We start from the raw sequence: 25,000 nt of genomic DNA on the forward strand, positions 1-25,000 counted from the left end.
TTATTTTTTTCTTTTTCTTTTTTTCTTTCACACTTTGAGTGGGTGAAATAAATAAAAAAAGCCTCATCAACATCCCTTTTATTTTTTTTTTTAACTGATTGCGTAAAATAAGTGTTAATTTAAATTATTATTATTCATATTTTGTGTTTTATTTCTGGGTGAAATAGCATACCGAACCGGAAAAATGTAGGGTTGGACTTAATTTTATCCTTCGGAAATTAATTGGATTGTGTAAAGTGATCTGAGATCAGCTTACTAATTAACTGCAGATTAAAAAGGCAAGTTAGTCTGCACTTTAAAACATATGTAGATATTTTATTTACAACTTATTATTCAAACAAAAAATATGAACAGAAATTAAAAAAAAAAAATCAATTAAGCTCATTGAAGTCATTGAAAGTTATAAAGGCTTTCTGAATTTAGAAGCAGATGAATCAGTGATTTGTGATCTTCCTGAGGGCGTTGTTCCAGTGTCCTCTTGAACTGCAGTGACTCTTCTAAGCCCCGGATGTGTGTTGCAGGATAATGTAACTATGTCTCCCATGTGATGTCCTGTCTGCGGAGACTAGAGCACAGTTTCTGTGTCTCTCTGAGGAGCTTCAGGGTCTCATGACTGCTCCTGATCTGTTTCTGTCCTGTGCTGAGTGAGGCTTTGACAGGGGATGGTGGCAATGGTTGTACCCCACTCTCTGCCCTAGTTTTGCCCTCTACACTGCTGGCCCAGTGTGGCTTCTGCTGCTTCTGCTTAGGGCTACAGGATGGCTGGGAGAGTTTCTGAACCTATAGGAGTAATAACATACATTTGGAAGCAGTTCAGCTTGATATTTATCAGTAGCTGCATTTCCATTACCCTTCAAATTGTGCAAATTGAAATTGTGAATTAAAAATACGCCCAATGGAAATTCCACAAGAACTCACGTATATTGCAAAAAACCATTGTTAAGCTTGCATGAGGGGGTTTTTCAGGCAAAACTGTAATGGAAATGGATTTACAGGTCACCTGGCGTACGTAAAAGTATGATTGGACAGAAGATGAGACAGTTCTTTATTAAACTCATAAAACAAAAGAATTATGTGAATACTGGATTCTAAACAACAGGAAAAAAAACTATTTATCAAGACCTCAAAGCAGATAGGAGAGAGAAACACCCAGAAACAACTCATACGTGGCCACTCCCAAGTATAAGAGGTTTTCCCTGCCATTAATGCTTGGATAACACAGATTTTAGCCTGATTTTCACTAGCCAACAGTTTTGTGAAAATCGCCGACAAATGCCAGGCAAATCGGTGCTTGTTCACGTGAGTGACACTAGCGTAGTGTGTATGATCAAAGACGTGATCTGAGAGAACCGCCGATGCATCGCCAATGCCCTTTATTACGTTATTTATTAAGCATGCTAAATATCTGGACCTGTCTGTGGGTGCATCTCAATCAGCTCCCTAGTTCAGTAATCAGGGAGCCATTTTAAAGGGATAGTTCACCCAAAAATTAAAATTCTGTCATCATTTTCTCAACCTCAGGTTGTTCCAAACCTGTATGAGTTCCAGTATAGTAGGAAAAAAAAATGCTATGGAAGTCAATGGCTTGCCAAACTTGCCGATCAAGTCTGAACTACCAAGGATGCAAGTCCAAACTTTGCGTACTTGATATTGAGAAATGCTTATAGACCTGCAAAAGAACATCAGCAAGCATGGCTTCTGCAAGCAACCATTCATATTCTTCTTTTTGGCTGCAAATCGGTGCACAGGCAACTTGGATCACAAGGTTCTTGTGTGCATTTTACCAAGAAGAAATCCAGTCTCACCCGTGATCTAACGTTATTTCCTGTATCACTTCTCACGTGTGTTTGGCCGATCCATTGGCCGATATCTAAATAGTACCCCAGACTATTGTGTAATGTGAGAAGAACAGTGATCCGATGACTATGAAAATCAGGAATCACTGTCCAATAGAATATTTTTTTTTAAATACTACTGAATGTGTAAGTGTGCTACTATAATAGAGGGTATGCACGTGATGTCACCGTCGACCGTTATGACTGTGGTTACGCCCACTGAGTGGCAAAAAGACTGAGTGGCAGCATTGGTTTTCAGTGTGAATGCCGCGAAAAAAAACACACCAAACTCATCCCAAATGGGAAAGAGTTTTGTGATTGACTGTACAAATAGATTTGACACAAAGTCTGAGGTCTATATTTAAAGACTGCCGAAAGCTACAGAAAAAAGCAGCAAATGGAGCACTGCAATTCACAGAAACAACTAGACTTCAGGCAGAGAAACATGGATTTGCAGTTATCATTTTGTCAAAATGTTGGATTTTGAGGTAAAAATCATACCGTATATATTGTATTGTTATATATTATGTTGACAACTCATTAATTAAATATTTTCCATCTTATATTCTGCATAATTGTGTGTTTTTAAATAAACACTGACAAAAACTATACAGGTTTTAGGGCTGGACAATACGATGATATATATAACATTGATATAAGTGATTACTCAGATTTAAACCTACCTATATTGTATTTATATTAAAGCGTTCACAGGCTGATTTGCTTTATGTATTTCCCTGACGTCGAAATCAGGCACATATAAATGTCAGGAAACACGATTCCTGGCTGCATGTCAATATCCATGGATTAGGATTTGTAAGGAACACTTTTGAGCCCAACCTTTAGTGTATTTGTTTGTTTTACTCACGTTTAAGCAGTTTCCCCTTTTAAATCCAGTCATGCAGCAGGTTCTTTTACCACTCAGTCTGGCTGAGGGAGCGCGTTCCGGCGGGAAAGTGACGTCAATGCATACCCTCTATTAATAAAAAAAAGTAGACTCACTGTTTGCTGATGTTTGCGTAGTTTGGAGATTTGAGCTGCTTTCTCCTCCATTCTCTTGACCAGACAGTCCAGCTCTCGCTCCAGATCGTCACGAAGCTCTCGTTTAGTAGTCTCATCTATCTGCTTGACCAGCTCCTGGTGTTCACTGTCTCACACACACACAGAAACAATATTTAAATTCTGTCCTACTCTCCCTTCCAACACATTTCAAAAGCTAATCTTGATCTGTTCATGGTCAGGATGGTGTTACTCACAAGCTCATCTGGCCCAGTTCATCCTGAAGGGCGAGCAGAAGTTCAGAGAGGCTGCCCATTGCGGAAGACGCCTTGCTGGGGGAGGACGAAGGCCTGCGATGGACCCGCTGGTTCTGAGGACATGACTTCTGCAGAGCGCTCACTCTCTCACACAGTCGTGGGTTTCTGTGCTTCATCATATGCAACACACTCTGAACATTGGCATTGACTGAGTGGCTGGGACTGGTCGACTGAGAGAGAGAAAATTAACATTAATTACCAGTCTGTCACGTGATCCTTCAGAAATCATTCTAATATGGTGAATTGCTGCTCAAGAAACATTTCTTATTATCAATGTTGAAAACAGTTTTGTGGAAACCGTGATACATTATTTTCCTTAATGAAAGTATATATGTATTTTTTTAAATAGAAATCTTTTGTAACATTATATTATAGAGGTATTTATTGTCACTTTTGATTTATTGAAAGCATCCTTGATGAAAATGACAATTTCTTTCAAAGAATAAAAAATAAAAACACCTTACTGACCCCAAACTTTTGAACAGTCATGTATTTCTCTATATCTCTATATATTTGCATTTTCATCAGTAAATTTAGACGTTTTGGATTCCACTGTTGTGTCAGGGTGAGGTAATACTCACTGTTCCAGCCACAAATGGGAGGCGTTTAGCTTTAGGAGTGGTGGCAGTTTCCACCTTCACTGAAGGGGACTTCTGAAATAATATATAAGAAAGAAAAAACACCACCATTAAAACCACTCATTAAGAATACATTGAGAGTATTCTGTTCTGTAAATATACTGCCACCTAGTGCTCACAATACATTACTGCAGAACAATTTTTTTTTTACCTTGCAAGAGGCCTTGCCTTTCTTTTTCTTGCCTTTATTAAGCTGAGTCGCAACAGAAAGGGAGAGGAGATTGTTTTCAAGCTCTCGCTCCAACTGATGAAAGTCAAAGAGATGAAATTATGTTTTAGGGAAAAGTTGGCATGATTCATAAATCTATTTTTTGAGAATGTTTACATGTGTTTTTTGTTTTACCTTCTCTGCTTTCTCCTGCACAAGTTTGCGTTCATGTTCCTCCTCTAAAAGTTTCTGTTCTAAGAGCTCAATTTTCCTCTGTAGACAAAAGACATCATCAACATAATGACATAATCAAAACAGTGTCCTATATACAGTACCTGTCAAAAATTTGGAAACAAATTTTTCATGTTTTTGAAAGAAATCTCTTATGCTCACCAAGGCTACATTTATTCAAAAATACAGTAAAAACAGTAATATTGCACAAATATTATTATAAATTAAAAGTTTTACATTTGAATACATTTTAAAATGTAATTTATTCCTTTGATGGCAAAACTGAATTTTCAGCATCATTACTTCAGTATTCAGTGTCACATGATCCTTCAGAAATCATTCTAATATGATGATTTGGTGCTGAGGTAACATTTCTTATTATTATCAATGTTGAAAACAGTTGTGCTGCTTAACATTTTTGTGGAAATGGTGATACTTTTTTCAGGATTCTGTGATTAATAGAAAGTTCAATGAACAGCATTTATTTGCATTAAATTTATTAAAGCAATAGAAATCTTTTGTAACATTATAAATGTCTTCACTGTCACTTTTGATCAATTTAATGTCTCCTTGATAAATAAAAGTATCAATTTCTTATTAACAAAAATTATTATTTTTTTAAAATCACAAATGTTTCCACAAAATTTTAAAGGGTTAGTTCACCCAAAAATGAAAATTCTGTCATTTATTACACAACCTCATGCCGTTCCACACCCATAAGACCTTCGTTAATCTTCGGAACACAAATTAAGATATTTTAGATGAAATCCGATGGCTCAGTGAGGCCTGCATAGGGAGCAATGACACTTCCTCTCTCAAGATCCATAAAGGTACTAAAAACATATTTAAATCAGTTCATGTGAGCACAATGGTTCAATATTAATATTATAAAGCGACGAGAAAAATATAATATAGTGATGGCCGATTTCAAAACACTGCTTCAGGAAGCTTTGGAACATTATGAATCAGCCTATCGAATCATGATTCAGATCGCGTGTCAAACTGCCAACGGCTGAAATCATGTGACTTTGGCATTCCAAACAGCAGATTCGATACACTGATTCATTTATGATCCGATGCTTCCTGAAGCAGTGTTTTGAAATCGGCCATCACTAAATAAGTCGTTATTTTGGGTTTTTTTTGGCGCACCAAAAATATTCTCGTCGCTTTATAATATTAATATTGAACCACTGTGCTCACATGAACCAATTTAAATATGTTTTTAATACCTTTATGGATCTTGAGAGAGGAAATGTCATTGCTCCCTATGCAGGCCTCACGGAGCCATCGGATTTCAACTAAAATATCTTAATTTGTGTTCTGAAGATTAACGAAGGTCTTACGGGTGTGGAACGGCATGAGGGTAAGTAATAAATGACAGAATTTTCATTTTTAGGTGAACTGACCCTTTAAGCAGCAAAAACTGTTTTCAACATTGATAATATTATTAATAATAAATGTTTCTTTAGCACCAAATCAGCATATTAGAATGATTTCTGAAGGATCATGTGACACTGAAGAATGGAGTAATGATGCTGAAAATTCAGCTTTGTCATCACAGGAATAAATTACATTTTAAATTTATTAAAATAAGAAACTATTATTTTAAATTGTAATAATACTTCACAATATTACCGTTTTTACTGTATTGTTGTAATGTAACCTCGGTGAGCATGAGAGATTTTTATTTTATTTTTATTTTTTTTATCATTATATCATGAATATAATATTATATGTGCATACCTCAGCCACAGACTGTGTACTAGTGAGTTTGAGATACTCCTTTTCCAGTCTTTCCAATTTATTGAGCTGCGCCTGCATTTGTGGGTCTGTATGTTTGCTCTCCTTGCAAAGAGAGTCCTACAGACCAATTAGAGTTGTGAAAAAGAAAAAAAGAGAGATAAAGAGGGGCATTGAAAGATTCTTAAGTTGTACTCAAAATGTATTTTTCAGATGAGTACTCCCAGCATATTTAAGCTTTTGTCTGCCTGCTCACCTGTCTGTCTGTGTGAGTGATTCTCTCTCTCTCTGCACACTCCACCATTTTCCTCATATAGTCAAGCTGTTTTTCTAGCAGAGAGCAACGCGTTTCTGCAGAATGAACTTTTGAAACCAGCTCTAAAAAAAAAAAAAAAAAGGAACAGAGACTAGGTACATACTAATTTTGTATTTGACTTTCCAAAAACTTTCTCTTCATAAATGAATAACTGCTGTTCAACACTTTCTGTTACCTTTCCTCTGTGTGGAGTGATTCTCTTGTGTGTTGTTCTCTGGTTCTCTCTTTGTAATAGCATCTACCTGATGTCGAGCAGCATGAGAGAACTGTTGGATGTTCCTCTCTGCCTGAACTCTCTCCAGCTCCAAGCGTCGCATCTTCTCCTGCAGTGTTTTCAGGGCTGCTATCACTGCTTCTCAAATACAGGAAATGTTGTTTGGAAACTTGTATATTTGGTCTTAAATATCTGGATACAGCAAATCAATTTACCTCTACTTCCAGCATCAGGTACTCTTTGATAAAGCTGTGGGCTGATGTCCTGTACACCTGAGCTCTTTCTGTCCCGTGGATCTGTGACTGTGTTCATGTACAGGGGCCTTGACAGCGTCTCTGGAGGCTGGTAATAACTGCCAACATAACTCTGTTTAGATGGGGAGTCCAGGTTTAAACTCTGAAATTCGTAAATAATTAGAAAATTAGCAAAAAAACAAACACTTTGTGAAAAGATAATAAATACAGCTAGCTACACTGAGTCTTAAAAAAAAAACATTCACAAATTAGCATGTTAGCCACACTGTTGTATAAACTGATATAGTACAGTCAAATGATATAAATGCCCTGGATAAATAGTTTAATGGCTGTGTTACAGCCTAGAGAGCTGTATCTAGGCTGCATAAATGCGTAACGAACCCAAATCTGCTGCTCAATACAAAAATAAGCTAATGAGGCTAACGACTGTGAAACGTCAACGTAAATATCGCTAAGAATAATAACAACCTCAATAAGACAACTTAGCATAAAGTATATATACCTGATCTCCAAAGTGATCCATTATCAATCAGTTTCTTCGTTTATTCACATAAAAATTAATGATGTATTCATCTAGGTACATATGAATTAGCTGTGAGCGTCACCATGTTAACAGCTGTGGCCGACAGCGCCGCCCAGTTTCAAATTTCCCTCTTCTTTTACCGCCCTCAGTGGTTCCTCATGCACACAATGACCACAGCTTCTGCATTCAAGACAAATACCGTTGTTAAAAAAGAAAACTATAGATAGATAGATAGATAGATAGATAGATAGATAGATAGATAGATAGATAGATAGATTAGATTTGACAATGCTGGAATTTTACAGGCTCAGACACAACTTCGGGGCTTAGGTTATAACATTTAAAAAAATAAATTCACAAATGGACACAGGAGTGCATTGCTTATACAATAGGCTGGGCGTAATGTAATAGTCACATCTGTTCTGTTTTTTAGAGATTAGTTAACATATTTTCATTGAATAAGATACATGAATATCTGGTGAAAGCTTTGCATTAATCATAAGGGTTTTGAGATAAACAAGTGGTGGCGGGGCCCCTGCAGTTACCGATGTTTTTATGTGGAAATTGGTATTTGTAGTTCTATGTTGCATTTGCGCCACCTTGAGAACGAGCGCCTGAACTACAATTCCCGTTTTATTTGAACTGGGAGGCGCGGCCTGACAGGAACGCCTTTGGTGAGTATGTCTCCGCCCATTAGTTTTTTTTCTAGAACACTATTGGACTGTTCTACCTGTCAATCAATTGTTAACTCAAGCCCTGTGCAAAGGACTGAAATCGACTGAAGAGCTAGAGCGCAGGAAGGTCTCATTCAACGGCAGCAGGGACGACTAGAGAGAATGTGAATTTAGTAAGTATTTTCATCTGACATGTTTTGCACAAATATAAATACAACGCGCTTAATAATTACTAACAACACTTGTGGTTTTATTAATTGTGTAGCCTTATATATTTGGAAGTTGCTGAATAACTGAACTTGATTGGACGTCATTCAACGGTTTTTTACAGTGTTTTCTGTATTATACTCAGTGCATTTTTTTTTGTTTGAAATTTTTATAGAAAACTATAGATAATTATTTGCCAAGACATTTGAAATTGTGTCAGTCCTTCTGTTTAAAGAACAGAAAACACACACACACACACACACACACACACACACACACACACACACACACAAAAACATTACAACTTTTGTTTAATTCACCACATTATATACACACAATGCCTGCTAAGACATGCCCACGCATTTGCACGTCTGTATATATTAGCAGAATATGGAACATTTTTAGAATTTGCAGAATTCCTTTACAAGCTTTGGATTGTTTTGACCATATAAATAATTACCACACCTTTTTTTTTTTTGTCTTATGCATGGCTCAGTCTGTCAGGTGTTTATAACTGAAGAATAGTAGACTGTTACAGTGATGGATGTGAGAGACTCTGCGGGAAGGTGGGATGCTCTGGGCAGTAGAGACTCGAGCTCCAGAAATGCAGCGATGGAGCTCATTCACCAGGAGGTGTTGAAGAGAATAGAGAACATCGGGCCAATACCGGACCCACAGTCCTCCTCTCCCTCTGCCATGGATGACAGTCTGTCCAGTGATCTCAACTCTCTTCTTGCCCATGTCCTGATGCTCTCCAAAAGGTGCCCTTATGAAGACGTCAGAGAGAAATGCATATGTTTGCTCCAGAGGGTTCAGGTAGGTATTATAGTAATTATTGAGTTAATAGTTAAGATTATATTAATTATATGTTCAACAATACCATATGCTCTACATATTCTTTGTGTCTTCTGAAAAAGAAGAAAACACCCTTGCAAATAATATGTTGGTGTATAATTGCGCCACATCTGTGCAGAACAACCCCCATGCATTTATAACTTGCTGTATAAATGATACGGGTGGAAATTGTTGGAAAGAGAGTCATTTCTTTATCTAAATGAATTTAGAAAAAAATATTTAGCTTCAGTTCTGTTGCAGTCTTAATTTAAAATACATATCAGTGATTTCACTTTAATATTTTCAACTAATATGATGACCAGAGTTCCCACGTCATGGAAAACCTGGAATTATCTGTGAATTTTAAAGGTTGACTTGACAAGTCATGGACATTTTTATAGTTAATATAAATATTTATGTTTATGCTCAATTCTAAAGTGTTTCTTTTTGCTTGGATATTTACTTATTGTTAGTGTGATTTCTATAAAATGCTTTTTTTGTTTTGCAAATCCTTATCCATTCATCACAAACCACTGGAAAAGTCATGGAAAAATCATGAAAGCGAACCCTTGAAGGACCATTTATTCTTAAAAGGCAGTGTGCGAATAATAAAGAAGTAGGATTTTGGGGTTTGGCTCTGCCATTAATAATGTTCCCCTGTGTTCCTATGTTTTTCATTTAATTTCACACCATACTAACATTATTATAAAAGTCTGTAGCTTGTAAGTAAAAAACTGCATGAGAACTGAAGCAAGATATTTTGATATTGCCGATAGGCAAGATATGATGAGGTGAAGTGTAGCAGTTACTATGTTTGTTGTTTACACAAGTATGTGTTTGTTTATGCGGGATTGTATGTGCGCCACAGCTTAAAATAGCTCTGCCCGGGTTAAGGGAGCTAGGGGACCAGGTCATTTCTTACAGTATTTGAGGCCTTTAGTGTCACAGAGTTCAGTGGAGGGGTAAAAAAGGATCAGGAACTCTCCTTACTTGTAGATTATGCTGAAAGGTTTACCAGAGTATGTAAATCCATTTGGCCTATGTCTGTATATTGAATGCTATTTACTATCACTATTTATTTTTCTTTAATCCTAAAGAGAGGAGATTAAGGGAGAATTTTTCTGAAAATTTTCCTTCAGAAAAACAGAGAGGAATCTTTTGATGTCAGGATAGCATGTAGTTATTGCAGTTTGCTTTGTTGGTGTTATTTTTTCAGGATCAACAACTTTGGTAATTAACACAGATGTGTGATTAATTAACCCAGAATGTCACTCCACTGTGTCCATGGCAAAAATATGCAAAGACACATACACGTGGACACTGATAAAGATCAAGGATATTCTGACTGAATGGTTTTTCTGTACGATGATATTTTATTATAATGGTCTGTGAGAATCAGTTTGGTTTAATGTATAAGGACAGAATATATGAAATCGCAATTGAAACTCTACTAGTGGAAAAAAAATAGATATAGATATTTCAATCATGACAACTCTTTGAATAGTTTTAGCCTGTTATTGAATATGACAATGTTAATGTATTTGGTCTCGGTAGACTACATCTGCTATGCTGCTGCTGCTGTTGAGTATTGCTGCCGTTGCTGCAGATCAAGTATGGACTTAATATGCTAATAGATACACAGACACACTACTGCGCATGTACGATATGCTGCTGCTGCATAAATAGACATACATAAATCCTGTAGCAGATCTAGGCAGGTGGAGCTGGGGGAGGTGGAGGGTTCCAGAGGAGCTCTAATAATGCACTGCAGGATCAACAGAGGCCAATCAGCTTGTGCCATGCGGTAATGATGTGATTGCTTGCAGATTGCATGTAAAGGACCTGTCAGCCTGTGCCCACTAGAGTTTCATGTCTGATCTATCTATCTATCTATCTATCTATATATATATATATATATATATATATATATATATATATATATATATATATATATATATATATATATATATATATATATATATGCTTACTGTATATACACTAAAAAAAAAGTGAATGCATAGTCTCTTCCTATTCTGTTTAAAAAGCCCTCTATTTTAGATGCTTGTTTTGTGTTGTGGTTTGTTACATGACAGGATGTTCCTCCCTTGTTTTGTGTTGACCTTTTGACCTTTTCTGCTTACTGTATCAGCGGTAAGCCGTCTGCTCTGATATCTGGAATTATGGGATTCAAGGGGCTGTGACAAATGAGGCCACAGCAGCAGTGAGAAAAAATAAAATTGACCTTTGATTCAGTGTGCACCACACAGATGCTGGCAGGCATAGACACACTCAGGATGTGACCTCAGGAAGCAGTAATCCAAGAAAAAAAAGATTACTGATTTAGCGTGGCATCTTCATTGTCATTGTGTATGGTGCAGCCCACTTGCTTGATAATACACTAACAGGATGCATCCTCCGGTTGTGCATCACATTCGCACCTGAGTGACTTGGGCATTGTTGTGAGAGTGTGTTTATGTATGTGTGCACTAATGCATGTTTCTGCAGTGATAAGCCCTGAGAAGCTGTGGATAGACAGGCAGATCTAGGTCAGTGTCAGTCCACTTGTTTGAAAGGAGTTTAGAAATTATGTAAGATTTCCTAAGGCCTGTGTTTTGTTCGTTATGGCTCATAGTGTCACGTTTCTTATTCAGATGTGATACGAGTCATGAATGAGAAATTCACAAGTACTCAACTTTGCAAATGATCTACACAAAGAGGATTTGACAAATAATATTTATATTTGTGTTCCCATATTTCTTATTTTAATAATCAAGTAAATGTGTTTTGATATTAGATATTAGCCTGAAAGAAAGATGCCAGGCCTTCTAGAATAATATTACAATACTTAGGCTGAATTTTTATATTATATAAAATTATATGTTATAAAAAGGTGTAAAGGAGTGTATTTGTTGTCCACCCAGGCTTTGAAAATGATTCCTTCCCTTGGGTCTTAAATTAGCTGTGGGCCTTGTGAGGGTCATGTGGACTGGATGTGTGTTTGTGTTTGTGTGGTATGTGTATGGAAGCTGGGTGTCACCATGGCATTTGGCACCAGTTCAGTGATCTGAGTGCTAGTAATGTTAAGGCTACACTCTTTTGATGGGTTGCACAAACTGCCTAGACTAGTCTTAAAACTTAGTCATCTATGTTTTTCTTCAAGACTGGTCATGACTTTTCAAAATCAGTTACATAAAATGGTAATTTGGTCTAATTTGAATTGGAAAATTAAGACTGATTAACACTTGTCTAAACACTACGCTTTTAAGTGTCATAACCACAAATTATTGGTTGGGAAATTAGCTAAATTTAAGCGAATGTACTTCTTAAAAAGCCATTGCTGTCTCAGAAAAACATCAAAGACAGAAGTTTTTGGCAGAATATATCGGAATATCGGAAATTGTGTGTGGAGTGATGAATCATAATGAAACTAGTTGCATGGTGATGCTCCAGAGAAAATCTGCTGAGAAATATAATAATAAATGCATTTCTACCACAGTGAAGCATGGAGGAAGAGGTGTCATTGTGTGGGGAGCCTTTTTAGTTGCTGGTATTGTTGATCTACTTAATTGTGAAAAGTCATTTAAAGGTGCCCTAGAATTAAAAATTGAATTTATCTTGGCATAGTTAAATAAGATAGAGTTCAGTACATGGAAATGACATACAGTGAGTCTCAAACACCGTTGTTTCCTCCTCCTTATATAAATCTCATTTGTTTAAAAGACCTCAGACGAACAGGCGAATCTCAACATAACACCGACTGTTACGTAACAGTCGGGGTATACGCCCCCAATATTTGCATATGCCAGCCCATGTTCAAGCATTAGACAAGGGCAGGACGTCTGGATGTGCACAGCTGAATCATCAGACTAGGTAAGCAAGCAAGGACAACAGCGAAAAATGGCAGATGGAGCAATAATAACTGACATGATCCATGATAACATGATATTTTTAGTGATATTTGTAAATTATCTTTCTAAATGTTTCGTTAGCATGTTGCTAATGTACTGTTAAATGTGGTTAAAGTTACCATCGTTTCTTACTGTATTCACAGAGACAAGGCTGTCGTTATTTTAATTTTTTAAACACTTGCAGTCTGTATAATTCATAAACACATCTTCATTCTTTATAAATCTCTCCAACAGTGTGTAATGTTAGCCCGTTAGCCATGGAGCACTATCAAACTTGTTCAGAATCAAATGTAAACATCCAAATAAATACCATACTTACGTGATTAGACATGCTGCATGACGAACACTTTGTAAAGATCCATTTTGAGGGTTATATTAGCTGTGTGAACTTTGTTTATGCTGTTAAAGGCAAGCGCGAGCTCCGTGGGTGGGGAGCGTGAGCATTTAAAGGGGCCACAGCCTAAATCAGCTCATATTTAATGATGCCCCAAAATAGGCAGTTAAAAAAATTAATAAAAAAAATCTATGGGGTATTTTGAGCTGAAACTTCACAGACACATTCAGGGGACACCTTAGACTTATATTACATCTTTTAAAAAGACGTTCTACGGCACCTTTAATGATTTAGAGTTGCAGAATGGCTTGCTTCCCACAAATGAAAAGTTGTTATCTAAAGAGAACATTATCAGATTGTTTTTTCAACAAGACAATGCTCCTGCCTAAATTGCAAAGACAACCAAGAAGTGTCTTGTGAACAAGTATGGTGTGGTGTTGACTTCCATATTTTCATATAGTTATCATCCTTGGTGTGAATGGACCTTTATTGCTGCATGATGGAAACTAATAGTATTGGCTCATAATTTAACTTTTTATTTAAATGTTAATTAGGGACTAAAAGGCAGATGCTTTTCATTCCACTTTGGCACTGTTGCGTCTATGAAACAAACACATTTCTGTGAAACATAGAAATCATTTATATGACTAAATGTTTTAAAATTAAGTTTACTTACTAAAAAATGTAAATCATATTTATGATGGTTTAAAAAAAAGCTTTTCTCAAAGCAAATCTCTGGAGCAAAAGCTTCCCCTGAACAGTGTACCATGCCAGAAAAAAAAAAAAAAACTTTAACATAGCCATCAGGAAAGTATGACAAAAAGCTTTTTGTTATATTTTATTGCCATTTATATGCACTGTGTGACTGAAGAAAATGGGTTTGTCACCCTGAGGCAGCATTGTGCAATAGTGGGTTAAGTGTGGAGAAAAGGAAATAGGCACTGTATTTATACTTTACCATAGAGAGATTGAAAGAAAATGAGTGGAAAACTATCTGCAGACTGTTTTCACCCCTGTTCAGAAAGGGGGCTATCATGACAGCATAGAGCTCTGGAGAACAACAACCCCACGATTGGGGAGGGGAACTTGTTTGTGGTAACTGTGCTGAGGGGAGGGTGAAATCCTTAGAATCCTCTCTCAACTCTAGGAATTGAGGAATGGTTCTGACCTTAGAGGTATGACGCCTATTTGGATGTGAAAAATGGCCTGGTTCCAAAAAACAAGTCTTATTTGGATGGAAAATGGAATGAAAGACACCCGCTCCCCAAACACTCAGTACACAACATAACATCACACAGTTAACACATTGGCTTCTAAGGCAGTGTGTGTATGTGTCATTTTCTCTCCCCTGCTGGTTCGGTCTGGGAGTGTTGTGAGCGTTGTTAATGCTTTTATGAGAGTGCTGTTAATGCCTTTTCTGTTGATCTGCACAAACACCTCATGAAATAAGTCAGATGAGGAAAGTGCTGCGGATGATTTGCAGAATCTGTTGATGGCAAAGCTACCAATGTGAAAGCTGGAGACAGCAGAAAGATGAGGACAAAGCAAGGGAACAAATTTTTTGAGTGTGTTGGATGTTATGTTGTGTATAAGGATCAGATTACAGCCCATCTGTTGTTGATTAATATGGATGAATGCATGTAAAGCTGTGCACATGGATCCATACAGGATATGATTTGGGAATAATTTCAAACTTTCACATATTATAGTTAGTTTTGGAATAAGGATTTAGTCCCCATGGTCAGGGAGGAGACCTATTTTTTTAGATTACGTCAAATGCATGCAACACTGTTGACTTTTACTCAAAATGACATTTAAATCACGTCATGAATGTTATATAAAAGCTGTGTTTGGCAATTGGTCACTCTGTGACAATACTGTGGTAATCTGGTGAGTTACCACAACACCAAGTTTTTCCCATAGTGTAAAATTATGAACACCAGAGGGCGCCATTACCTCATTATAAAGCCACATACTAACTCGACTGCGTTGAGCTTGATACAGCGGAAATTTCCACCACTTGACCTAAATGTTTGCAGAGCTGTATTATTTTTTTGCTCCTGGTGTCAAGACAAGGATCAGGATTAGGTTTTTAAATGTATGTCTATAATACCATTAACATTCCCATTCATCTCACTAGCAGTTGATTTTTAGCTGCCCATAACATGCAGGACAATGACGTCATGACAACATTGACTGGCAAGGCCTTCACTAGTGACTATCCTGTGATGTCAAAGGCAAAGGAAAAAATATATATCCATTTAATGCTTTTTAGAGCCCTCCAAACAAGAAATGGACATTGGTAAAACATCTACTGTACTATAATGTAATATTATGCTTGCAAATGTTATTTAGTCTGAATACACCGCTAACTTTGAATGGTAGTTACAGCATCTACCAGCAGGGGGTATTGGGACCATTTATCCAGCCAAACTTTGACCCCCTGGGCTAAACAAGTAGACATGTATGTGTGAGTGTGTTAAAAGTATAAAGATCGGAAAACTTTGGGTCTGTTGACACGACAATAACAATTACATGACAATAACATCACTTACATGACAACGGCATTTTGGGGGCCTGAAAATGCAAACTTTTGAAAACAGGATTCAAAGTGCAAGTTTTTGAAAATTGTACCATTATCAGCTCCGTGTAAACTACAAAAATGTGAATTTGTGAAAACAGTGACAGCATACGTATTACTTGTTCAGTCTATAGGCGCATAGTGTTTCTTTACAACAGGACATCGCCACCTACTGGCCTGCCATGCATAATACAGTGTTTTTAGTCGCTTTTAGTTTCGCGGATCCATGTGAACAGGGATGGTTTTGACAAGGCTGTACATGAAAACACAAAAGAAAAAAATTTCCGTTTACAGTATGTCATCATATAAACACTCTTAGTTTCAGCTTTGATTTTTTTTTTTTTTAATTCAATAAAAGTTATATTTGGAGCTTCTGGATATTAATGTATTTGTGTGTGTGTACTCTATAAAGGGCTAAATGAGAGCTTTCACAACTGATCATTTAGAAGAGAAAACCGCTGTTTCACTTTTTTTTTTTTTTAAAGCACATCATCAACAGGTTCTGGACACTTTTATTGTCCTGAGAAGTACCTCACTGTGATTAGCCATCCATTTATAAAACCACAAATGAAGTGTTTCATATGATCTGTGGAGTGCACGTTAAACACAGACAGGTGTAATTTAGTTTTTATAGATGTAAGCATCTCCATCATCTCAGTGCTTCTGAATGAATTTTTCACATTTAAAGTGTCCTTTGAGTTTCTATGAGAGTAACTGATTCAGTTTATTGAAATAAACATCTTCTTTCTTTCTCAAGGACATAAATTGGTGTAACCTTGAAAATGGCGGCTGCTGTTTAATCTCATTGAATTTGGAGACTCCAATCAGCACAATTGTTTACAGGACATTTTAATGCATCATCGCTTGTGTCAAATGACCACAAACCTGATGAAGCAAAGCACCTTGAGAAGTTCTCAGCTTCCATTATGGCCACATCCGGGGCACCATGCATGTTTTGTTTTTTTTTGCATGTGTGTGTGGGGGGCATATAAAATGTATGCATATTACATTTTATATGCTGGATTTCTGCAGAGTAAAAGGTGCAACGTGAGCCACAGCCACACGTGCCACAGAACCCACGTGTAACCAGACCCAAAGAGGAAGTGGCATTACTCCTGCAGAAATGAACAGTTTTTTTGTTGTTATAGAGCATAAGAATGTCATAGGGTAAAAAAAAAACGGAAATCAGAGGGATGTGAAATAGAGAACAGAAATAAACTGTGTTGTTAGGCAAAGTAGAAGAAGAAATCTGTTTGGAGATTTCAGGGTCTTTGAGTCAAAGCCTAAAAATAATAAAATTGACCATTAAACTTTATTGCATAGTAGTGTCCATGAAGCATTCTCTACACATAGCCTTTTTTTTTTAAGTAACATCGGCCTTGATCCCAGTATTTGAGCTTTGATCGTTGCTACCTTTATGGAAGCAATTTCTGTTTCCTGTGTGATTTTATTTTCATGGGAAAATTACAGAAAAAGACAATGGCAGGTGTAGGATGGAAAAACCCCTCTTCATTGTAATGAAGCCCCCTATAAATGTGCATCATTTTCCACTGGGTAGGTGAAAAGGATTTGACCATCATTGAGAAGTCACATTTTGCAGTAATGCTATGTTCTAAGGTTTGACACGAGGCATGAGGCATAATCCTTGGCCAAATGTGGGTGAAGGAACTTGCCTCTTGAGGAATACTGAGATTACATTTCAGTGTTTACGTTGTGTGTTGGGGTTAGTATGAGTCTCCAGTTAATGCAACAGTGTAACAGGCTTTTCATGCTTGCGCATTCAACACACGTCACCCATCCATCTAAGTATCTTCTTCTTTGTTGTGATGTGACGCAGGTCTCACTGTTCAAGCATCTCAGAGGGTTTTCTAATGGATGCTGTGGAAACCTTGAAAAGCTTTCTTTGATGGTTATGTCATGCTTAGCCTTTCTCAGGTAAAAATTTACATAAATTGGAACCCAAACAACTTGGCGTGTTTGGAAGCAACAGATCACTATGATGACTGAGGCAGTGAGAAGTTGAAAAAGGAATTCAACAAAGATGAAAGGACAATCTCATTCATAAGTAAACTTTGAGAGGTGGAATGTTTAGAAGCTGAATAAAAAGGTCTGAAAGGAGTGAGAGATGAGTTACAACTAGAGAGAGATAGGGAGAGACAGTGAGGAGTGAAAGGAAGAACAGAAAACAGGGCTATCAATTTCATAACCTGAATGTTAGCCATGTTTATGTCTCCCTCTGGACTCTTGGCATTTTCCACCTCCCTGATAAATAGCACACATTCTTAAAGTATATACTAGGGATATCAGAGTGCTGGTGCTTTGGTATGAAGTTCATTCTTAGAAAATATCATGATATCAGTCTTTTGGTTGTATCTATAACAAAATTAAACTTGTGTAGTATAGTAAAAAAAAAAGTAAAAAGTAGTAAAAAAATAGTAAGATTGTATAGTAAAAATACTAATATTTAATATAAGTATGTTTTATTTTTTAAATATGAAACATATAAAATAAATAAAAATAATATTTATTAAATATAAATTGTATACATTTTTTTTCTAATGAGGGTGTTAAGTAGCACATTTAATTTAAAAATTATCAATAATTTATACTTATTTTTGGTTTTACTTGAATTTATTTAGTTAATAAAATAAATATTAATATGTATTACTAAGCATATTGCATTATTTTTTTCTTTTTATAAATGAGTGTAAGTAGCACTTTTAATTTTATTAAAAAAGTAATAATTTATATAATTATTTTTATTTTACTTACAAGTTGAAAAATAAACATATATATATATATATATATATATATATATATATATATATATATATATATATATATATATATATATATATATATATATATATATATACACACACTCATACAGTCAAACCAAAAATTATTCAGATATTTTTGATATTTTTGATATATTTTTACTAGTGGGTGCAGTACACTATAGTTCATTTATGTAAGTGAGGATAACAAAATAAAGTAAACTGACATATTATACCCAAAAATTATTCATACAGTGGACTACCAGTAAAATTGATTAAAAATTTGGAACCAAAAATTATTCAGACACTTTGACCTGACCATGTTTTGCTTAAGTGTTATCTGACATAATTAAGATTAATGTTTTCTGAGATCTTGTCATATTTTTACTATAGTGAATAAACTGTATTAATGAATGAAATGTTCAAGGTGTCTGAATAAATTATGGTTTGACTGTGTATATATATATATATATATATATATATATATATATATATATATATATATATATATATTTGTTTTTTTTGTTTGTTTGTTTGTTTTTTTTTTTTTATTTAAGTAGCACATTTGTTTTTGCTGAGCTAATCAGCAAAATCAGAGTCTCCTTATTTAATTTATTTTACCTGTATTTCCTTATCTTCAGAACTAAATAACTGGCATTAGCTTGACAGGTCTGCACCAGTTCAAGCACACAAAAAAACTGGTATGACATTTTGAATGTTGAGCCTGGCAAGGTATGGCTGGATTGTTCTGTCAAGTGGGTGGCTTTTAGGACAGGTTTGAATCAGTGACCCACCTCTAACCCTGATTTAGCGATATGTGTGCCAGCGCTGGCACTGAGTCACTCGCTAACATGTTGTACACATTTAGGGAAGAACCTAAGAAAACCATCATGCAATATTTGTCTCTCTCCCAAACAGCAATCTGGTTTGCATGTCTGTGTGTGCGCATATTGTTTTGTGTTTTTTTAGGCAGACAAAACCATTTTGAAGACGCCAGTCATGACATTATTATCGGTATGTCTGGATATGCTTGTATTTTTAGTTGAGGTTTCCACAGCAGTGTCACCTGCTACCATCCTCTCTGTCTGGACGTAGTCTGTGTGGTCAGCTGTCTGACGGTCTTGAGATGTTCATGTGACATTCATTTTTTTATATATTATTTAACAATTGATGGTAAATATCTAACCCATGGCCGCATGGTGGGCCTTACATTGATTGTTTTAGCAAGTTAGCAGCGGTTGCTAAAAGATATTGCATGATTTTTTACTTTAAAAAGGAACTACTTTTTCCAAACTTTTTTGCTCTTTTGTTTCATCTATTTGAGACGACACTTAAACTAGCTCTACATATAAATCAGTGTAAAGACACAAGAGCCTGCTAGGTACCTAATGTGTTAGCAAATGGCTTGACTGATGTATTTGTCAGCTATGAATTGTGTTATGCAATGGCCCTAGTTAAGTATGATGTGGTATGATAAACAGCTAAAGACTGTTAGCTTGCTTTTGACAATTATAGACTTCATAGCATGTCTATAACCTTATGTGAACTCATTGAAGCATGTGTGTAGGACAGTTTTAGATGCACATGTTGGAGTGTTCTTTTTTTTCTTTCCAACTTGAACTAGAATGATCTTGAAGCCTTGAATGACCTTAGCGACCTTACAAGCTTAATGACATATCATATTGTAAAACTGAACTACTAATTATTTTCCCAATTTCTCTGAAATAAAACCATTTTATTTACAAATATCATACATATTGGTAGCTTTTTGCTATTAATATTTTTGTTATGTAAGTAACTATTAAAAAACGTATCACATTTAGGCCCATCGTCAAAGCCAGCCTGTGATGTTTTCTGGTTTGTCTGGATTTGTAATTGAAATGAAAACAAATTAAATCATGTTCTCTAACCATATACAGTACTGTTCAAATGTTTAATATATATTCAGCAGGACTGCATTAAATTGATCTAAAGTGACTTTTATAATGTTACAAAACATTTATAAAAAAAAAAAAAAAATTTTTCAAATTGTAATAATATTTCACAATATTAAAGTTTTTACTGTATTTTCTATCAAATAAATGTATCCTTGGTGAGCACAAGAGACTTGAAAATATGAAAATATCTTACAGATCCTTCCTATGCAGTTAAAGAAATATTATTGTAATAGATATAATACAATAAAAAACATATTTCTGTTGGAAAAAAAAAAGTGGTTTTTTGAACTGGTTTTATTTCCATTTTAGTTGCTGAATACTTGATTCTGATCAGCTAATTGCAGCATTCTATAGTCAAATATTTTTATATAATGACTGTTAAAGTGTATAACTGACTGTTGTCCCTGGCAACCCATCTCTTTCATAGCTCTTTCAATTTAATATCTCTCATATCACTTCACGTTCTCTTTGTATCAGGGACCTGGGTTTATCATCCTGTCTGGTTTATTTTGTGATAATGTCTGGCTGACTTAATAACTGGATTGAATTAATACTGAGTGTTTGAGTGTGTTTTGACTCCATCATTAGAACTAATGGCCAGGTGTTATTGCATCTGTTCAGTACAGATAGTGCTTTCAGTTGGAGTTATGAGCCAGACCCACCCTCCGACCAGTTTACTCAATAACTGTCATCAGTATGTGGAAGTGGGGGTGGTGGGGACCTTCCCAATATGAGCAGTTCATAGTCTATTTATGCCAGGTCCTGACCTCTGCTTCATTAGTATAATAAATTAATAGAGAGGGAAAGAGAGCGAATGATAATGTGAGAGGGAGATGATAAAAGAAAGAGATGGAGTACAGTGAAAAACAACTAGTACATATCGCTTAGTGGCTCCACCCCCACTCCTCTGTCATTGGTTGAGACTCACAGCATGAGCGCACTGTGATTGGCTGAGAGGATACACACCTCCAGAATCCTAGAATGTGTTTGTGTCCTGTGTAAAAAAGAACAGTGCTAGCTGAAAAAAGAGTGAGACAGAAGCATGTAGAAGATGGAAAGGGGGCTTGGAAAAGGGGGTGTGGACCATATGGCTGGATATGTCCCAGAAATTTCTTGGAAAGCGGAGAACTGTTTGTTTGTGGTGATGGCTGGGAGACAAAAGGAGTTGACTCACATTAAGCCACTGATTCTCCTGCATCTTTAGCTACTCCCTTTATTGCTCCTATTTAGGCATTCCTGGAATCAAATCATATCCCAAATAGCTCCCATCTGCCAAAAAAAAAAAAAATGTTTTTCTGCACTTACTAACAAAACATGCCTTCATGGTACATCTACTTTTGATTTATGTATTTCATCAAGAGGGAGTGTGACTGCTTGGTCAAAGTAAAGTTCTATTTTAGTGTCACATTTGTTTTTCCTCTCGACAGACGTCAATTTACCTAATTAGATTAGCTAATGCATTAAATTTAATAAATCCAATTGACCGTTCTACTAAACAGAGACGTTGACTGAAGAAAATGTGCACATTTTCAAGCATTAACAGGAAACAATCTGCAGTGGAAAACAGGGGACCCTTCAATGTGAAAGAAACAAGAAGACTAACATACTTGTAGGGGTGTGTAACAGTAGGCAGTGTGCATGTCTTTGAAATTGTGTTGCTTTTGAAGCATATGCTTTGCACTCTGTATGACCCTCTTTGGTGCAGTATTTTCTAGCTCAGTGCAAATGAGAAACAGGTCTGTTGCACTTTGCATATCTGCCATATTTTTGACTGATAAACATGACAAAAAGGGTTTCCACAGAGTGTTATTAGACAAGTTCATGCTCAAAACAACCCAATGATGTTTTTTTTCCTCAGTTCAATGAGATACATAATTGCACTGGGTGTTATTATTGATGGTATATTTGTAGGGATGCAGTATATTACAATTCTGGCTGATAAGACAATAATTAGTTTTATGTTCCATTGTTTTGCATTGAAAAACAATGGAAAAGTAGTGCTGTCGAATGGAAAAACGTGTTCTGTTTGAATGGCCCATAAGAAGGTATGTTTAAACTGTTCAGACTATGTAGTATCATGTTCTATTTACATGTTAGCAGTGGAGTTGAACCAAGCAGAAGGCTCATGCTGATATGCCACATTTATCGCAGACCATGGCCAAGGCACCGGAGTGTTTGGTATTGCTGTTATCTAACTGATAGGCCTAATCTTAGTCATTATGTGCTAATAGGGACAAATAAAGAAGCCAGTCTGATCATATGACAACAAACTACAGGCCACACAACGGTAGCAAAAACCAAAAGAGGAACGTTTTTATGAATCTCAAGTGTGAGCCTGTGGCTTGTGAGGACACATTTTGTTCTGTCTGTTTGTCTTTGTGTGGTCAGCTGCTAGTTGTTTGGACATGCGATATGACGGTCCAGATTCACCTGCCACCTGTCGGCACACATTTCACTGAAGACATTTAAAGGCTAGCAATGTTTGGGAAGCTGCCTTTAAACTTCCCATGTTACTCATATAATTAAAAGCAACTACTAACAAAAAGTAGCTCAATTAAATCATTATGAATTAAATCTTAATTATTTTTTAAAAATCTCAACTAGGATGACAGTTTTCAACATTATTTTAATATATCATGAAAATTTGTGAACATTTTAAGGCATTTAAAGATGCTGTCCGTAACCTTTTTTGGTTAAAAATGATCCAAAATCTATTTTTGAGCAAGTACATAACCAGCCAGTGTTCAAAACTATCTCCTTACCTTACCCCCATTCACAACGGTAAATTTCGAGCATGCCGCCATTCGTCTTTGCGTCATTATGTCACGTCTGTTTACATAAAGAACGAGTCCCAGCTAGTAGGCTATATCGCATGCGAGGCAGATAATTTATAGCCTTTTCTATTGGACAAATAGTTATTAGTCTGTACAGAATTTGAAATCTACAGGTAACGCTAATACACACTAAATACACTTAGTCGCGCAATGCTGATTTTGTTAACATTAAGAATTTGAGAACAAAGTATAACGTTAATTATAATTTGCGCGGTTTGATGCGATATGATTTAATCACCATTGGTAGCGCGATTTATTGTAATGTTTTTTTTTTCTCAGTTGGTCAGAACAAAAGTGGCAGACGTGTTACTTACTTGTTCCGATGACATTTTTTGGTGAAAATTCTTATTTTGGTCATACTTCCAAGACTACAATCTTTGATTCCAAAGTACAGTGTCCACCATTGCTGTGATTGACAGCCACACATTCTCCTCAAAACATTAGATTCATCCGCGCTGAGGAGCCGTGCAGTTATTCTGCAAATAACTGCAATTGCAGCTTTCGAACAGAGATGGCGACAAAGAGGCAAGACTTACAGACTGCAGCTTTAAATGTACAAAATAAGATATTTCAGAGCTATTTCTGCACAGTGATTCAAAGGAATTGGTGAGGCGTGCAGTTATTCTGCAAATAGCTGCAATTGCAGCTTTCGAACAGAGATGGCGACAAAGAGGCAAGACTTACAGACTGCAGCTTTAAATGTATAAAATAAGATATTTCAGAGCTATTTCTGCACAGTGATTCAAAGGAATTGGTGAATTGCTTTTTTGAATCAGCTCATTTGTATGAATTATCTGAATTAACTGATTCACTACTTCACATTAGTGAAATTTTGAAGGCAAAAAAGTCCCTTGTATATAGTCAATACTGTAGTCAGCGCGATGGTCAAACACGTCTGTCTAGTGCATGTTTACATAGAAAAAGTAACCCAAAAGCAGCGCAGTCAAATGCATTCTGTGTGAACGGCCCCTTACACTGCAATAAAATAGTAGGTACAAACAATATCACCTTGTTGTAAAAAAGACAAGACTCGTTTGTACATTCCTTAATGTGTAAGGCAAGTAATAGTACAGTTCAGTACAGGGTCAAGGACAGGTGTTAGTTACTCGTCAGTTATGAATCAGTGGCACTTTCTCTCCCCTCCCTCATCTCTACCCATATCTCAGCTTGTTTACCATCTCAGGACAAAGCTGAAGGAGCTTATGTGCTGAGGGGAGTTTGTCTGCTTGTGTGAAACAATAGGAAGAACAGGGAGAGAGGCCTCACATTGTGAATGAGAGGTAGTGGAAGTGTATATGTGTGAGCATGATTCAGACCTCAAATGCCTATTGCAACACAATCGCCCCACCATCTAGCTTTTAAAAGGGTGACTGAAGGACAGGACGGACAACGTCACAAACTTTTCTCACAAAATGCCTCCCGATAGTTGGATATAATACACAAAAGCTTTACACAAAGTAAAAGTGCTGCTACTGCAAAATATTATGTTTTTATTGGAAACTTCATATACATTTAATCTTTTGCACTTTGAAAGTGATAATGTTTGCAGGCATTAAACTGTTGACACACAGAAACTTCCACACATTCCCCTTCTTGTCAGTATGCGTTCTATGTGTGTTATCTCTCTGAATCCCCTCACCCCACCCCTCACATGTTTGTGTAGCAACTCAGTGCTCATTCTCATACTTAAGTCAATCTG

General features: G+C 36.2%; 2 protein-coding genes across 4 annotated transcripts in view; one reads left to right on the forward strand and one right to left on the reverse strand.

The window, feature by feature from the left end:
* Positions 1 to 294: 294 nt before the first annotated feature.
* Positions 295 to 7,390, reverse strand: cep57l1 (centrosomal protein 57, like 1). 3 transcript variants are annotated; one of them, XM_048207001.1, is made up of 11 exons: positions 7,195 to 7,388; positions 6,654 to 6,804; positions 6,400 to 6,576; positions 6,165 to 6,286; positions 5,912 to 6,028; positions 4,133 to 4,210; positions 3,941 to 4,033; positions 3,733 to 3,804; positions 3,092 to 3,321; positions 2,838 to 2,982; positions 295 to 780 (listed from the first exon to the last, which is right to left on the reverse strand). In XM_048207001.1, the coding sequence occupies exons 1-11, from the start codon at positions 7,213 to 7,215 to the stop codon at positions 532 to 534; spliced, it is 1,455 nt and encodes a 484-aa protein (XP_048062958.1). In that variant the 5' UTR covers positions 7,216 to 7,388; the 3' UTR covers positions 295 to 531. The 3 variants fall into 3 exon arrangements, with proteins under 3 accessions (XP_048062958.1, XP_048062956.1, XP_048062959.1); XM_048206999.1 differs by having other exon boundaries at positions 6,654 to 6,834; positions 7,195 to 7,386; XM_048207002.1 differs by lacking the exon at positions 295 to 780 and adding an exon at positions 925 to 972 and having other exon boundaries at positions 6,654 to 6,834; positions 7,195 to 7,390.
* A 585-nt stretch (positions 7,391 to 7,975) lies between these two features.
* sesn1 (sestrin 1) overlaps positions 7,976 to 25,000 on the forward strand; it is a 46,059-nt gene continuing 29,034 nt past the window's right edge. Inside the window, exons 1-2 of the mRNA XM_048206997.1 lie at positions 7,976 to 8,062; positions 8,593 to 8,912. Of these exons, the coding sequence (XP_048062954.1) occupies positions 8,637 to 8,912 (276 nt within the window). The 5' untranslated portion in view covers positions 7,976 to 8,062; positions 8,593 to 8,636. The remainder of the gene's footprint in view (positions 8,063 to 8,592; positions 8,913 to 25,000) is intronic.

Source organism: Megalobrama amblycephala, linkage group LG11 (genome assembly GCF_018812025.1).
Source record: "Megalobrama amblycephala isolate DHTTF-2021 linkage group LG11, ASM1881202v1, whole genome shotgun sequence".
Taxonomy (NCBI): domain Eukaryota; kingdom Metazoa; phylum Chordata; class Actinopteri; order Cypriniformes; family Xenocyprididae; genus Megalobrama; species Megalobrama amblycephala.

What these genes read in the sequence shown, in the direction of transcription:
- cep57l1 (XM_048206999.1), bottom strand. Translation starts at nt 7,215, where the DNA reads ATGGATCACTTTGGAGATCAG. An exon ending in TCACTCACACAGACAGACAG is followed by an intron (nt 6,029 to 6,164) that starts GTGAGCAGGCAG and finishes ATTGGTCTGTAG; the next exon opens with GACTCTCTTTGCAAGGAGAG. An exon ending in AAGGCAAGGCCTCTTGCAAG is followed by an intron (nt 3,805 to 3,940) that starts GTAAAAAAAAAA and finishes ATATTATTTCAG; the next exon opens with AAGTCCCCTTCAGTGAAGGT.